Source organism: Nyctereutes procyonoides, unplaced genomic scaffold (genome assembly GCF_905146905.1).
Source record: "Nyctereutes procyonoides isolate TBG_1078 unplaced genomic scaffold, NYPRO_anot_genome, whole genome shotgun sequence".
Classification (NCBI taxonomy): domain Eukaryota; kingdom Metazoa; phylum Chordata; class Mammalia; order Carnivora; family Canidae; genus Nyctereutes; species Nyctereutes procyonoides.
The window spans coordinates 39,323,372-39,339,440 of NW_026575047.1; the positions used below are offsets into that span (position 1 = coordinate 39,323,372).

General features: G+C 52.6%; 2 protein-coding genes across 2 annotated transcripts in view; one reads left to right on the forward strand and one right to left on the reverse strand.

The window, feature by feature from the left end:
• Positions 1–607: 607 nt before the first annotated feature.
• Positions 608–2,003, forward strand: MESP1 (mesoderm posterior bHLH transcription factor 1). The gene is made up of 3 exons (XM_055326819.1): positions 608–1,097; positions 1,145–1,329; positions 1,663–2,003. The coding sequence occupies exons 1-3, from the start codon at positions 608–610 to the stop codon at positions 1,735–1,737; spliced, it is 750 nt and encodes a 249-aa protein (XP_055182794.1). The 3' UTR covers positions 1,738–2,003.
• A 5,440-nt stretch (positions 2,004–7,443) lies between these two features.
• The window catches only part of WDR93 (WD repeat domain 93), a 48,945-nt gene continuing 40,319 nt past the window's right edge, over positions 7,444–16,069 (reverse strand). The window contains exon 17 of the mRNA XM_055326820.1: positions 7,444–7,730. Coding sequence (XP_055182795.1) covers positions 7,634–7,730 — 97 coding nt within the window. The 3' untranslated portion in view covers positions 7,444–7,633. The remainder of the gene's footprint in view (positions 7,731–16,069) is intronic.

A 16,069-nucleotide genomic window follows, 5' to 3' on the forward strand; every position in this document is an offset into this window, starting at 1 on the left:
TTCCCCTCTCTCAGCTCAGCTGGTCCAGCAACTTGACCAGATTTGGCCAGCTTGTTGGACTTGCCTCGGATAGTTTCCCTTCCTCCCATGACCATCACCACCAGGTAAGGCCACGTCCAGGACAGCCTGCCTCAGAGGAGACACGGATTACTGTTCCTCTCACCTCTAGGGGGGGATCAGGGCCCCACTCGGAGTCCCCATCCTACAGATTCTACAGACCTGGCTGCAGCATGCCCCAGGGCTCCCATTATACCAACTGGGAACGACTTTGCAAGAAAACGCTAAGGTCCCAACAGGTGAAGGTGGCCCCCAATCCGGGTGCTATCCTTCAGGTCCCTGACCTGGCCACTGGGCGACAGCAAGAGGCCCGAGCGGCCGGGTCAGGTGCCCAGGCGAGGGCCCAGGTGGGGCCGACCCCAGCAGCCGAAGGGCCCCGCACCTTCAGCGCCCCCGTTGGTTCAAAGGGTCGAGCCCCGCCCCTTCCAGGCCCCGAGCCCGCTTTGAAGTGCAGATGATGCGGCCTGGAAGGGGCCACTTCACACCTCGGGCTCGGGATAAAGCGGCCGCCGGCCGCCGGCCGCCGGCCCCCAGACGCGCCGCCGCCGCCATGGCCCAGTCCCTGTGTCCGCCGCTCCCCGAGCCCTGGCTCCTCTCCGCCTGCTGGGGCCCGGCTCGGCATCCGGACGGCGGCTGCTCCCCCGCCTCGTCCCCCGACTCCTGGGGCAGCGTCCCGGCCGGCAGCCCCGAGCCGAGCCCCGTGCGGCCCGGCGGCCCCGCGGCCCCGCGAGCCCGCAGCGCCGGGAGGCGCGGAGCCCGCGGCAGCCGCCTGGGGTCCGGCCAGCGGCAGAGCGCCAGCGAGCGCGAGAAGCTGCGCATGCGCACGCTCGCCCGCGCCCTGCACGAGCTGCGCCGCTTTCTGCCGCCGTCCGTGGCGCCCGCCGGCCAGAGCCTCACCAAGATCGAGACGCTGCGCCTGGCCATCCGCTACATCGGCCACCTGTCGGCCGTGCTGGGCCTCAGCGAGGAGAGCCTGCAGCGCCGGCGGCGGCGGCGCGGCGACGCGGCGGCGCCTCCGTGCTGCCAGCTCTGCCCCGACGGCGGCGGCGGCGGCGGCGGCGGCGGCCCCGCGCGCAGGCGCAGACGCAGACGCCGGTGCAGGTGCAGGTGCAGGCGCGCGCCCCGGGGGGCCTGGGCTCCGCGGTGCCCTGGGGGTCCCCGCCGGCCCGTCCCGGAGCGCTAGCAGCGCCCGATCCGCCAGACCCACCGGTGCTTTATGAGGAGGCGGCGTTTTCGGAATCGCAGGCAGTGGAGCCGGGCCCGTCGTCTCCGGTTAGTACTTCTTCCCGCCCGGGACGGCCTCCCGGAGCCCTGGGGCGGGGGTGGGGTTGCTACGTGCTGGCCGCGTCCCCGGCGCGCAGCTTACGCTGGGAGGGGGAGCTCGCCCTGCGGCACCCCCACCGGCAGCCTGGGCCGGCCTGCTTGCTGTCCGGAGCAGCGTAGCTGGTGTGCCCGGGGCGCTCAAGTGGCGAGGGGAGGGAGAGGACACGCAAGGGACAGAGACCTGTGTCCCGCCAAAGGTGCCCTGGGAGTGGAACCCACGAGCGCGACACCCACACCCCGCGGCCAGTGCTGACGGGAACTCCGTTCCCTCTCCCTCCGCAGCTCTTTCCCGGCGACGTGCTGGCCCTGTTGGAGACCTGGATGCCCCTTTCGCCCCTGGAGTGGCCGCCGGCCTGAACAGATGAAGTGACAACGTACAACTGGAGCCCTGTGACCATCGAGGCATTTTTGTCCTGAGCACCTTCAAAACGGCGCCCCCCCCCGACAGACTCCCTTTCCTAGGAGGGGGCACTTGTGATACCGGCATGGACATTCCTGAGAGTGAGAACCTGTCCCCACCCAGGACGCCTCTCCCCAGCCCCTCCCGCAATGGAAGGACCCATAGGTAGACCCTTGGAGCCCGGCAGGGGGTGCCTGCCTCATATGTATTTATTTATTTGTGAATAAACGGTGCTGGTGTCAATTGGCAGTTTCTTCTTCCTCTACATGGACACAAAGCTCCCTCCCCTTCTTCAAAGAACCTAGGAGAATCACGAGAGTTTCTTGCAGTCTTCAGTCCTCAAAATACACCGGCTCAGACCCTTTCCCCCTCGCCCCCAGCCCTGGTTTAGCATCTAGTATTCTAGGAAGGTCAGCCTGGAAGGGGGAGGTGCTGCAAATGCGGAGGTGGTAGCAGGTGGAGTCTGTCCATGTTTTCTTTGAACCCGGTGGGAGCTGGGTAAAACCAAAGCATCTCTGTAGAAAATACATTTCCGTTAGTACTTACTGTGCACCAGGGCCTTTACACATTTTATACCCGAATAACCATTTTACGGAAGAATAAACTAGGGATCAGCACTCAAGCCCAGATATGAATTCAGAATCTGAGTTTCTTATCCCTGGTAGGATTTTGCCAGGGGACAGGAGCTCCAAGGGTTCATTTCATGCGTCCCAAGCCCCTTCTCCCCTTGTGCTGGAGCATCATGACCTGAACCTTGGGATTTTCTCATCTACCTCCACTCTGGTTTCTCTCCCAGGTGGTTTAGGGACATAAAATAACATCAGTGAGTCAGTCCGGAGAGTTTATGTAACTGTGCCCTTCTAGCAGCCTTGCTAGGGTGGAGAGGCTCATGGGGTTGCATCCAAATCCACACACCTGACCTGGAACCACACTCCTGTCTACATTGCTGGGTTCAGGTCAGGGACACACTATAAGGGGAAGAAGAAAGCCTTGACCCAGAAGGAGCCTGGTCTCACTCATGGGGTCTGGTAAGCAGTTAAGCCTTAATGGAGAGGTGTGGTGGGGCCAGGTCAGCCTCTGCCCAACCCTGGGCCCTCTGCGGATGGATACCGAGTTTTCCCCTCTCCTTCAAGCATCTTTGAAGTACAGGTGTTGGTGTTTGTTTTTTATGAGAGCTTTATTGAGATATAGTGTATGTACCCTAAAATTCAACCTTTTAATTCAATGGTTTTAATGTATTTATAGTTATGCAACTGCCATCACTGTCTTAATGTAGAATATTTTCATCACCCCCAAAAGAAACCCTGTGCCCACTAGCAGTCACTCTGATTATCCCACCCCTCACTCCTCACCCCCAACCCCAGCACACTCATCTACTTTCCATCTCCATAGATTGGCCTGTTAGGGACATTTTGTATGAATGGAATCACACAATATGAGGCCTTTTGTGTCTGGGTTTTTTCATCTGTCATAACATTTTCAGGGTTCATCCGTGTGGTCTCGTGCATCAGTACTTCTTTTACTGCCCGGTGGTATTACATTGCATAGATATAACCTGGTTTATCTGTTTGGCCGTTGATACTGATAGGGTTGTTTTGAAACCACCTCAGAGATCATTTCCAGGGCTCGCCAGGCCGGGAGGGGCAGTAATTCAGAACAGGCCTGCGGCACTGCTGTGTCATTCAGGCGTTCAGGCGCACCCTGGCCAGCATTTGGCCGCAGAGAGTGGGATCCAAAAGCAGAGGCCCTGCAGGAGGGCAGACCTCACACCTCCGATGACCACCTCCTTTCCCACACCTCCCCTCCCACCTTGCCTTCCCCTCCCAGGACCCTAACTGGAGCCGAGTGGGAAGGCTTTTCCAGGGGCCTAGCCAATTTAGAAAATCTGTTTGCATGGCAAAGGCCCTGTGGTTTAGGATGGGGAATTAAAGTTATTAGCAAGTCTTTTCACAGATAAGTGGGTCTCATCAGCCAGCGCCCTCCCCTGGGGAGAGCCTCACCCTCCCTCTCGGAGCCCGGGAGCGGCCCAGTGTTTATTAGCACCTGGGTGTGAATTTTCATTAACAGGTCTCTGCTAATAAGATAGAGGATGGGGATGGAGGGGGGGGGTCTCCTCGCACTGCTCCTGCGCCCCCTTGCTGGGCCAGCGCCACCCGCCCAGGAGGAAGGCCGGTGTTCCCGCTCCGAGGCCCTGGGACTGTCCCTGGCATCTAGGTAGGTCAGAGCGTGTGCTCTCTCAGGTCTCAGCCAACTAACCCATGAAAGCGGTCGGCTGGTGGGGCCCTGTTAAGGATGGAGAAGTTGAGTAGAGAGAGGCGCCCTAATGCGCCCCACATTTGGTCAGTGGCGGTGTTGGATTGGGACACGGATGTGAGTGCGTCTGTGTGCTTCCCCAGGTCACATGGTGTTTGTCAGAGCTAAACGCCAGCCTGTGTTGGGGACTGGGTGGCGCCCCACCTCACCCGGGTCCCGGCCTGGAGGGAGTGGGCGCGGACCTGCTGCAAGACGGGAGCCAGGGAATGGCATCAGCAGGGGGTGCCCCACCAGGCCGCTGGCCAGCGGTGCTGCCTCCTCCGGGGGAGCTGCTTTCACAGGGGCCCAGTCAGAGCCCATGGGGTACAGGCACACACGGAGCAGCTCCCATCAGCCAGGCTCTGTGTTAAGGGATTTATTTATTTATTTATTTAAGATTTTATTATTTGACAGAGAGAAAAAAAGCACAAGCAGGGGGAGACTCAGAGGGAGAGGGAAAAGCAGACTCCCCGCTGAGCAGGGCGCCTGGCATGGGGCTCCAACCCTGGACCGAGATCAAGACCCCAGCCGAAGGCAGATTACTCGCCTACTAACCTACTCAGGTGCCCTGTATCAAGGGCTTTAAATTCAACATCTAACCTCAAGGCAGTTTAGCCTCCCAGGCACAGGTGAAGTGGGCAGGTGTGTGTGCTTCTACCCGTTGGACAGATCAGGACGCTGAAGCATGGACAGTGGGGATTTTTTTACAGAGCTAGTACTGAGCGGTTGGGGCAGATGGGCAGATGGTGGGCAGTCGTCGACAAATTGGGTCCTCGGAATAGTGGCGGCAGGCAAGTGTGTGTGTTGGGGGGTGTAGAGTAAGGCTCTTGATGCACCTTGACCACCAGTGCCACCGATTGCCAGCAGGGAAGCTGCTTCTGCTCGCCGAGGAGGCCGGACTGTGGGTGCTGATGCTGGCTGGGCCGCGTCCTAAGGAGGGGCAGCTAAGCTGATGGTTCTGTACTTAAGACATTGATTCAAGGACATGTTACGTGGGTCACCATGTGAACCTCGAGGACAAGAAGGGGGTGGTGGTCATGGGCTGGCTGTCTTCCCTCTAGCAACTTGTAGCTACATAAACAAGGCCATCTGAGGGGCATACAGATATGCCAGGATTCTGAGACACCCTGTATCTGGAGAACTGGGGCTGGTCCTGACTGCAAAGCCCCTGCTTATCCCAGGGCCAGGCCACTTTGGCCACCCAGCCCCCCTGCCCCCAGGTGTTGTCCCTGCATTTGCACAACCCTGAGCCTGATGCCTTCTAGTTTGGCACCGTGGGCACTCCTTTGACTCACATTAATTCCAACAGTCTCCTGAGAAGACCCAAGGTTCTCCTTTTTTTTTCTTTTTTTTTTTTTTTTGAGAGAGAGATCGAGCATACTTGGCATGAGCAGGGTGGGGGAGGGGGAGCATCTCAGGCAGACTCCCCACTGAGCATGGAGGAGATGGGGTTCCATCTCAGGACCCTGAGATCATGACCAGAGCTGAAATCAAGAGTTGGACATTTAACTGAGTGCCCCCAGGTGCCCCAAGAACACCCTAAGTTCTTGGTGCTTTGGAGGCATTTTGCTCCCCAATGGGCCAGGACCTCCTTGGGGCCCCCTGGCACAGCCCACTCAGCCCCCCGGTGTACCAGTCCTGAGTGGGGCTAGAGCTGTGGGGCCCCTGCTCAGCGCTGCTAAGGCCTCTTCTGCCCATTTCCCTGCACATGGCCAGGCCCTGGGTCCTCTGGCCCCCCCCTCCCCTCTCCCTCCTGTGGACCAGGCATAGGAGGTGCCTTGTGAATGCCCCAACTCCCCTCCTGCTCCCCGCTCTCCCCATACTAGGAAACGAGGCAGCAGCGGGGTGTGGGCAGCACATGACTCTGGAGAAGGCAGACCGGGCACCTCTGGGGTCTTGGCCAGCTCAGCACCCCTCCTGCCTTCTCCCCTTGAGACCTGGCACTTTCCTTGCTTCACATGGCTGCTCCTCCTTAGCTGGGGTGGGCATGACCTCCATGTCCCTCCAGGGCTGGCACAGGCCACAGGCCCACCCAGTCAGCACATGAGTGGTTCGAGGATGTGACCAGGCTCAGGGCGGGGAGAAGCAGGCTTCAGATGTTCCCAGAACCATCAAGAAAGAGACACTTGCTGTGGGTGCTGTTGGCAGCCGTGTTGCCACCCAAGCAGAGGGCCTCCCTGCAAAGGGAATCAGAATAGAGGTGGAGAGAGGTTCCTGAAGTTATCTAACACCTGGACCCAGCTACACGGGGAGCATCATGCTCCTGGGTGTTCACTTGACATGAGCCAGCCCAAAAGCTCATTTGAGTCGAGTCTCTGACACTTGATGTTGAAAAAGTCCTTTAGGGCTTGATAGAGGCTGTTCTAGGCCATGTAACCGAGCCTCAACTTCCTGTCTGTAAAATGTGGGTAATGATGATATGGACATTTCACAAGATCACTTGTGAAAGCACACACGGCAAGCACACATCATAGTAGGTGCCCCATAAATGTTAGTGTCCCGTCCCATTCGGGTGGTGGGTAAGGCCAAGGCCATCATCCCAAGTTCTCCCCCCTCATCTTGAGAGAGAGTGACCTCAGGGCAAGCTGCGTGGAGGAAGAGGGTGGTTGTGGGAGTCGTTGCTGCCCCACATGGGAAGGCAAGGGGCAGGCAGGGGGGACCTCTCCATCCAGGGACCTTCTGCGGTCTGCACCAGCACCGTGGAGGAGGTGTCGTGGCAGTGGGGAGCATGTGTGACCCAAAGGAGGAGATAGGTGGGAAAGGTCACTGAGGGTCACAGCCCCCACCTGCAGTTGGTCACAGGGAGGCTGAGACGAGACACCTGCCTGCAGTTCTCAGAGGCACCACACGATGTCCTCAGAGAGGCAGGCACAGGCCTGGAGCTGGGGAACCCCCTGCAGGGTGGAGGGGGTGCTCTGCATCCTGTCTTCTGGGTCCAGGGGCTGCTCCTTCCAGTCCTCCAGCCCTGCCCCCGGGATCCTCCAGGGTCCAGGCCAGCAGGCAAGGGGCAGTAGTGCCACAGTCCCTGCCTGCCACCCTGCCTCTCAGGCCCCTGTGACCTCAGGCAGGTGCCCAGCCACTCAGAACCTCAGCCTCTCCAAGTGATTCCAGAAAGGTCATGAGCCAGCACAGGGAAGGAAAGGAAATGGGTGGGGAGAAAGAGGTGGCCTGAGGTCTTTTGCTCATTTGAGCGAAGTGACTCTCCTTCTCTTTCTCTAGAAGATGAATGGGCCTCACAAGGCCCGGGACTCTGCCTGAAATCGTTGCCTGGGCCCTGCTGGGGTCTGCACTGGGTGGGAAGAGAGGGTTACACAGCACATCAACTTTGGAGTCTGGAAACGGTATCATTGTTTATTGGGGTGGCACCTCTGCCCACCGAGGGCTCTGACAAGTGGCTTAGGGGCATAGGCTCCCAGGGCCTACCTCCCCCTTGCTGAGGTCCCAGCCTGCCAGTCCAGGTCCCTGGGGCCTACTGAGCTGCTGTCCTCTGTCATTGTGTCTCTGGACCTCAGGGCATCCTGGGGTGAAGGCTGTGCACTGCAAAGCTTTTTGGCAGCCCAGTCACTTCCTGAAGTTCTCTCTTTGGAGCATCAAGGAATACCTGTGAAGCCGGGTCCGGTGCTCCTCCTCTTTCACCTTCTTCTCCAGCTTCTGGAAACTGTGGGCCGCATAGGTGGAGATGAGAGGAAACTGCTTCACGCCGTGTGCCCCCACTCCTCCTCCTCCTAGGTCCCCAGGTGGACCCTGCCTGCCCTGTGCTAATCTAAGAAACTCTCCAAATGGATAAAGAAGGTGTGGTGTCTATAAACAATGGAATATTACTCAGCCATCAAAAAATATGAAATCTTGCCATTTGCAATGATGTGGATGGAACTAGAAGGTATCATGCTAAATGAAATAAGTCAATCAGAGAAAGAATTATTATAGGATTTCACTCATATGGAATTTAAGAAACAAAACGGGATCATAGGAGAAGAGAGGGAGAAATAAAACAAGATAAAATCAGAGAGGGAGACAAACCATAAGAGACTCTTAACCATAGGAAACAAACTGGGGATCACTGAAGGCGAGGAAGTTGGGGGAACGGGGTAGTTGGGTGATGGACATGAAGGAGGGCATGTGATGTAATGAGCACTGGGTGTTATATGCAACTGATGAATCACTGAACTCTACCTCTGAAACTAATAAAAAAAAAAAAGACAAAAAAAGAGAAGAATTCTCCAAATGGCACATCTGCTGCACGTCTGTGTCCTCAGGACTCAGCCTGGTGCACAGCCCACCCTCAGAACACCCTTACTGCCTGACAACAGGGTGGGCATCCTAAACCAGGAGATGCCCCCCACCCCTGATAGAAAGCACGGTGTGCTGGGGGAGTCATGGTCTGTGTGCGTGGACCCCCATTAGCCACATCAGAATGCCAGCATGTCCAGTGAGTAAACACTTCCTGAACATCTATCAGTGTCACCAGCTGGACCCCAAGACCTGACCTTGACTGATCACCTGTTTGTACCCACTGACTTTTGTTTCACATTTTTCTTTAAGCTCTTCTTTTCAGCGTATCTCTTAACTCAAGCAAAAGAACTGAGGGACACAGCATCCTGTGATTAAACCCAAACCTACCCCTCAAGTAATAACACCTGCCCAGATAGACTTTCAGAGGCTCAGACAACCCAGACCAGTTTGAACTTAACACCCAACTCACACCTGCACACATGGACCATGGAGTGACCCACGGAGGGACTGACAGATTCTTTTACCTCATTATAATACTAGAATTTTGGGGTGCCTGGGTGGCTCGGTGGATGAGCATCTGCCTTCAGCTCAGGGTGTGATCCCGGGATCAAGTCCCACATCGGGCTCCCTGCATGGAGCCTGCTTCTCCCTCTGCCTGTGTCTCTGCTTCTCTCTCTGTCTCTCATGAACAAATAAAATCTTTAAAAATATATATACAAAAAAAAAATATATATATATATACAATACTAGAATCTCTGCCAAGGAGGAGCATAAGCCTCACTGGCGTAACATACACTATGTATGGGCAGCCCTGGGGGCCCAGCGGTTTGGCGCCGCCTTCGGCCCAGGGCGTGATCCTGGAGACCTGGGATCAAGTTCCACATTGGGCTCCCTGTGTGGAGCCTGCTTCTCCCTCTGCCTGTGTCTCTGCCTCTCTCTCTCTCTCTCTTTCTCTCTCTCTGTCTCATGAATAAATAAATAAAATCTTAAAAAATAAATACACTATGTATGCACAGGCATGTGTCCTTACAGCACAGCATGACCCTATAGACAACGACAAGCCTTCCTATCTAAATATTCATCCTAACCCTACAATAAAAGGAACCCATTCACCCTGACTCAGGCCATCTCTTCATTTGCTGCAAATCAAGTTTACTTGTGCGACAGTTCATCTGGTGTCATTTCTCTGTGAGTCATCTTGGAGTGAGCTCACGCTCTTCTGGTTACACTGGTGACAGGCATGGGTGTGAGTGTGGGAAGGACCAGAGTCACTTAAACAGCCCTGTAGCCCCAGTGTACTAAGAGCGACAGGAGAGAAAGAACATTTGTAATACAAGGCATTTAAATGTCATTTGATGAGTTCAAATGTCAGAAGGGGGAAGGGTAGACCCTTCCCTGGGGTGGGAGTGGAGCTTGCTCCTGGAAGAGAAGGCCTTTGAGTTGGGTCTTTTACAAAATAAGAGGTTTTTTTGTTTTTTTTGTTTTTGTAAATAACAAATGCACATGAAAGGGTACAGGAGAATCAGAGAAGCTCAAGGTTCATCCCTCTTTCTGCACGCAGATGGGGCTGCTGTAAGGAGGGCAGAGGAAGCCTTAGTTCTGGGGAAGGGGTGCGGGCTGCGGGCCAGGTTTCTGCTGGGGGGTGCTTGAGTGCACAGAGGCTGTTACAATGCTTCAGGCAAGCAGGAGGATGGCCACTTCTGGGCAGCTTTGGATCTGTTTTAAGGCTTTGCCTGCTAAGGAATATCCTCACGGAGACCTATTTGGTTCTCAATGCACTAGAATTTTTTTTTAACTTGAAAAAGTAATGTACACTTTGCTTAAAAACAAAAAATCCAAGTATGTATACAACTACAAGCAATCTCTCCCTCTCACCTCAGATCCTGGTTTTCTGTTCCCAAAGCAACTGTAATTAACAGCACACTGTAAATCCTTGGAAATTGTTTTCATGCATACAAGCATAGACATGCATAATATCTGCCACCCGCCCCCCCACCTCCGTTGGGCTCCCTGGTGTTTGTCCTGGAAATGTATCCTAGAAACTGCCTCCAGGTGGCACTCACACACCTGCCACCTTCTTTTCCCAAATGCGTACACTTGGGGTTGGCAATCTTGACACTCGGGCAATCTTTTGTTAACTTCCATCCAGGCTGCAATGAACCAACGGTGCCTGCATGTGGGAACGAAGGGCAGGGAGGAGGCAGTATGTGTGCATGTTACACACTCAGGCTTTGTTTTGTTTTTTTAAAGATTTTATTTATTTATTCAAGAGAGACACACAGAGAGAGGCAGAGACATAGGCAGAAGGAGAAGCGGGCTCCTCGCAGGGGGCCTGATGTGGGACTCGATCCCAGGACCCCAGGATCACGACCTGAGCCAAAGGCATATGCTCAACCACTGAACCACCCAGGGGTCTCCACCCTCAGACTTTGAACTCACAGTGCTTGAGTTCACCTACAAGCTGGTAACCCTGGGTGGGCAATTTGACCTCTGTCAGCCTCAGCTTTCTCACTGCAGTGGGGGTAGTGATAACAGTAAGAAAAATAAGATTATGCCTACAGAGCACTTAGCATATAGTACCTGGCACACAGCACATGCTCAGTAAAGGTTAATTATAATCATACTTCTGCCGATGATAAATTAGTGGAAGTGAAATTTCTGGGTCAGGAGGTCAAAACAACATGGATTCAATAAGTGACCACCCAAGGGCACCCAGCCGGTTCAGTCACTGGAGCACACGACTCTTAATCTCCGGGTTGAAAGTTTGAGCCTCATAGGAGGTATAGTGATTACTTAAAAATAAAATCTTAAAAAAAAAAAAAAGCAACCATCCACAAGGCTGTTGAATAGACAAAACTAGGGCAAGTTTTAAAAGGAAGCCCAACATTAAGGAGGGCACGTGATGTGATGAGCACTGGGTGTTACACTATATGTTGACAAATTGAATTTAAATTTAAAAAACAAGATAAAAGGAAGCCTGAAAATAAAGCCATTCATGTGTTCAAGACAACGTGAATGAGTTTCAAAACATAATGTTGGTGCGGAGAAGGACTTTCTCTATGATCTAATGATAAGTCATGGCTAGCCTTTACTGCAAACGCCATAATGTCCTATGCGGAGATACAGCTGTCACTGGTTTTATGCACAAAGACACTGCCGCCTGTCCCATCACACAGCTAGAGGCCCCTAGTCTGTGACCCAGTCATACTGCAGAGCTTGCACCCCAAATTTGAGGCTCTTTACACCCACCTCTCAGTGAAGCCTAAGGGAGAAGAAGATGGAAGACTCCAGCCATCTGACATTTGAAACTTCTCTTTGGCTAGATGAGCAACCAAATTTTCTCTTACCTCAAAACAAACCAGGACAAAATGATTCACAACACATTGATGAAAAATTCTTAAAATCAAAAGAAAATGAACTCATGCTTGGGGAGAAGATCCAAAGCAAGTCAAGGAAGGAGAGAGAAAAACATAGGGGTGCCTGGGTGGCTAAGTCAGTTAAGCATCTGCCTTTGGCTCAGGTCATGATCCCAGGGACCTGGGCTCGGTGAGGGAGTCTGCTTCTCCCTCTCCCTCTGCCCGTCCCCCTGCTTGTGCTCTGTCTCAATCAATCAATCAATAAAAAATGTAATGAGCCATCAATTCTTGCCTGCCCTGGCCAAGGAAGCCAGGGGCCCTGTGGACCTGGCCTGTTGTGCTACCCCAGAAGCCCACCTTCTGGCAGAAAGCTGGCTATGTAGAACCTGAATCTTGCTGGGCTTTGTATTTCAAAGGGAATAGAGAGAGAGAGAGAGAGAGAGAGAGGGAGAGGAAGGGCACTCTGTTTCTGTTTCCTGGAGTCCAGAAATTTCTGTCTTGTGATCCAGTTAGACCCAGGCAGAGATGGCAGACCAGGAAATGGTGCCTGGGGACTGGGGCTGGATGGGAACAGAAGCCAGGCCTTGGGGAAGGGGTGGCGGGGTGGGGGGTGGAGACACATATTTGATGCTAACCGGCCTCCTTTTAAAGCCCCAAAGGCCGGCTCCCTTTCACACTGGCTGTTTATAAAAGTCCCAAGTGCGGTTTTGTGAAAACAATTGGGACAGATTATTGCAAGTCTGAAACTTTGAGTCAATTGCCACATAAACCCATTGCCTTGAAATTTCACCTAGTTTTAGAGCCAACAGAAGCTGTTTCAGATATGAGGAATAAAAAGATGGAAAAAAGAGATGAAAACCTTTGGGACATATAATGGATATGCGTGATAAACAGTAGGAAAACATTAAGGACAGAGTCTAAGTTATGGGTTTGTGGATGGTCAGTGACTTTTTCTTCCAAAGCTGCTGTAGGTTTGAAAATTTTGAAAATAACGGGTGCCTGGATAGCTGGGTCGGTTGAGTCCAACTCTTAATTTTGGCTCAGGTCATGATCTCAGGGTCATGAGATTGAGCCTCACGGAGCCTGCGTAAGATTATCTCTCCCTCTCCCTCTGTCTCCCCCCTTCACCCCACATACACACACGCTCTCTCTCTCTCTAATACAAAACAAAACAAAAAAATTCAAACTAAAATATTGGGGCAGAGGCTCCTCATTGGGAAAGCCCCAGATATCAGATCTCCAAGCAGCAGAACAGGAAAAGCCTTCTTTAAATCAACATTTCCCAGTTTATTGCTGGCATCCAATCTGGAAAATAGGTTGCCACAAGGGATATAATTCGAACACTGCCATCAGGCCCAAACTGCTGTGGCTCAAGCTGGCACCAACCACAGTGTGACCCCTCCTAGCTCCTGCTGGGGCCCCAAGCCTAGTGAGCACTTCCGTAAGCTTTTCTGTTCCCAAGCTCCCAAGCCCTGCCCCTGGCCCCCTGATGCCCACCTGGTCAGCCCCTGCAGCCCTCTCCTCTGCAGAAGGCTCCTGGGAGGCAGTCCTTTCCACCCTCTCAGCGGCTGTGGGGCCTTCCCAGGGAGGGATTGGGGTATGGGACCTAAGGGCTAAGCTGTGTTGACAGAGAGGAAAGATATTTGGACAAAGGGAATGCAGAAGAGTCCCGTTCCCACAGGAACACAGACTGAAGGAGGGCAGGGCAGAAGGGCCTTGTTGTTATGAGAGCAGCCCAACCGCAGGGGAGTGGAGAGACAGATTGTAGACACAACTCTTTCATGGAAATTCCAGAGGCATTAAAAACCGTATTTAAAAGGAAGTTTTTCTTCTTTTTTTTACAAGGAAGTTTTTCTTAAAAAATAATTAACTTATATTCTGGAGTGACACCAAACCAGACTGAAAAACTCAACATGAAACAGAATCTCAGCTTAATAAAAACACTGAAGGAAATGCACTAACATATTAACAGCAGTGCTAGGGGGTTTGTGATGTTATTTTAAAAAAAATTTTTTTTGCATTGTCCTGTTTTCCAAATTTCTACAAGTGCACATATAACTTCCATTAGAAATAACGAATAATTTTTCCCCCCAGTGGGGAAGTGCTCCGTTAGAAGGAGTTCTGCTTGAAGCAAATTTCAGGGGCTAAGTAGGGCTCCTTTGATGGGCGTCCAAGTGCTAATCTCCACTTATACCGTGGCTGAGGATGGGACTTGTCAACCAGGGACTTGAGCAGCCTGAATTGGCAGGACCCTCTGCTGCCAGGCAGGAGGTGAGCCTCCTAGGGTTGGAAATGTGGGCCTGGGGTCCGTTCCCCCCATTGGCTTCTGGATCAAGTGGGAAGGCTCACCCTTTTTAGGCCAACAAAAGTGAGGCCAGACTGAAATGCAGAAACGGAGATCAGCTCCTTAAACAAAGAGTTCTCTGGGCCTCATCAAAAAAGAGCTCTAGAACGTTCCATGCTGGGACCTCCTGTGAGAACAGTCTCACTACAGCCATGACCTAAATTCATACTCTTGATTTTTTTTAACCATTATTTTAAATTTTCCAAAATAATGTTTTTCTTGGTAGAAAAGCTGCAAAGAGGGAAAATACAAAGAAACCACACATACTTCAGCACCCAACTATAACTACCCTTGCAATCGGTGTACACACTTCCAGGCTTCTTTTACTCAAAATCAGGGTTATACTGTAAATAATACTTTATAACCTGTCCTCATCTTTTATTTAGAAAAAATTCAAACCTTTTGCAATAGTACAATGAACCTGTGCCTATATTCACCACCTGTGAACATTCTGTGTGTCTCTCTTTCTGTGAATATTTTCCTGGGTTTTACTAGTTCACATTTTACTGGTTTACTGGTTCACATTTTCTCTTCCTCTCTCTAAATGTTTCCCTGGTCTGCTTGAAAGCTGGTTGTAGACTTTATTTGGCCCTAAATTTTTCAGCTGCATATCCTCAGGACAAATCAAGCCATTGAGGGTCAAAATAAGAACCCTCCATGTGAGAACAGCAAAACACTCTTGGGAAATCTTGGTAGATCTTCAATCCGGAGAAAAGTTCCTTCTGTGCTGTCCTCCTCAAGATCCACAGGCTATCCACCTCTCCTGATGAATGGGCCTACTTCCCTCCAGGAGATACCGAAAGCCATCAGGCAGTCCACCACAGCCAGGAAGGAACCAAAGGCCACAAGTAAATGCTGTGGGGGCCATGGCGCCACTTGGCGGTGGTGTTTAGAGTTTCCCTGGGGGAACTAACTGGGATTAACCCATCATCATTCTTGGACCTACGATTTTTTTTTTAATTTTTTTTATTTATTTACAATAGTCATACAGAGAGAGAGAGAGGCAGAGACACAGGCAGAGGGAGAAGCAGGCTCCATGCACCGGGAGCCTGACGTGGGACTCGATCCGGGGTCTCCAGGATCGCGCCCTGGGCCAAAGGCAGGCGCCAAACCGCTGCGCCACCCAGGGATCCCTGGACCTACGATTTATTGAGTGACCACCCTGTGCCCAGCACTTGACATGTATCCTCTTTCAAATTCCTACAACACCTGGCGGCCAGTCATTGTTGAAGAGTCCACAGCACAGCCTGGTGCACTGTGGGTGTTCGACAAATCTTTTTTTGGATTAACAAAGAAATTGAGGCTCTTGGAGTTTATGGGACTCAACAAAATCTTAAGGTTAGTAAGTGGTGGTATCTGATTTCAGACCTGAGTATCCTAGCTGGCCCACTTGGTTCCTCTAGAGCCAAAAAGGGAAGTGATCATAAAGCGATGTTATGTGGACTGGAGAGAGCACAGAGTCCCAGAGTGGACACTATAGAAGGCTCTGGAAGGGAAGGGGCCAGGGGAGTCAGCTCTGTAGTGGCAGGCTCAGGATGAGAATCCAGGACTCCACTGGTGACCCTTCCCGCCCAAAGTGTATGGTCAATTACAACACAAATCATCAACATGAATTTTCAAGCTGCTGAAAATTTGTGGTGGATGGACTAGAGGAGGCACCTGCTTCTCCAGAGCTGAGAGAGCACAGCTCTTTATGCATCTGCAGCAGAAGGGGCTGTGAGCAGAGTCCTAACAGGACTAGGTTAGCAGAAAGGAGAGAGATGCATGGCCTAACCATTTGTCCAGCTGCTGAATACAGCAGAGGGGGCTTGGACCAGGGGCTGGCAAACAGTTTCTATAAAGGGCCAGATGGCCAATGAGGCGGCTTTATGAGTCATATGGTGTCTGCTGGCACTGTTCAGCTCTGCTGTTGTAGCCCACGAGCAGCCTTGGTAAGACGTAACAAACAGGTGTGACTGTTCCGGTAACACCTTAGTCACAAAAGTGGGCATGGGCCACACTTGCCCTCAGCATGATGTTGGCTGGCCCCTGCCTTAGATGACTGTGTCTGAAAATCCAAATATG

What these genes read in the sequence shown, in the direction of transcription:
- MESP1 (XM_055326819.1), top strand. Translation starts at nt 608, where the DNA reads ATGGCCCAGTCCCTGTGTCCGCCGCTCCCCGAGCCCTGGCTCCTCTCC. An exon ending in CTGCCAGCTCTGCCCCGACG is followed by an intron (nt 1,098 to 1,144) that starts GCGGCGGCGGCG and finishes AGGCGCAGACGC; the next exon opens with AGACGCCGGTGCAGGTGCAG. An exon ending in AGCCGGGCCCGTCGTCTCCG is followed by an intron (nt 1,330 to 1,662) that starts GTTAGTACTTCT and finishes CTCCCTCCGCAG; the next exon opens with CTCTTTCCCGGCGACGTGCT.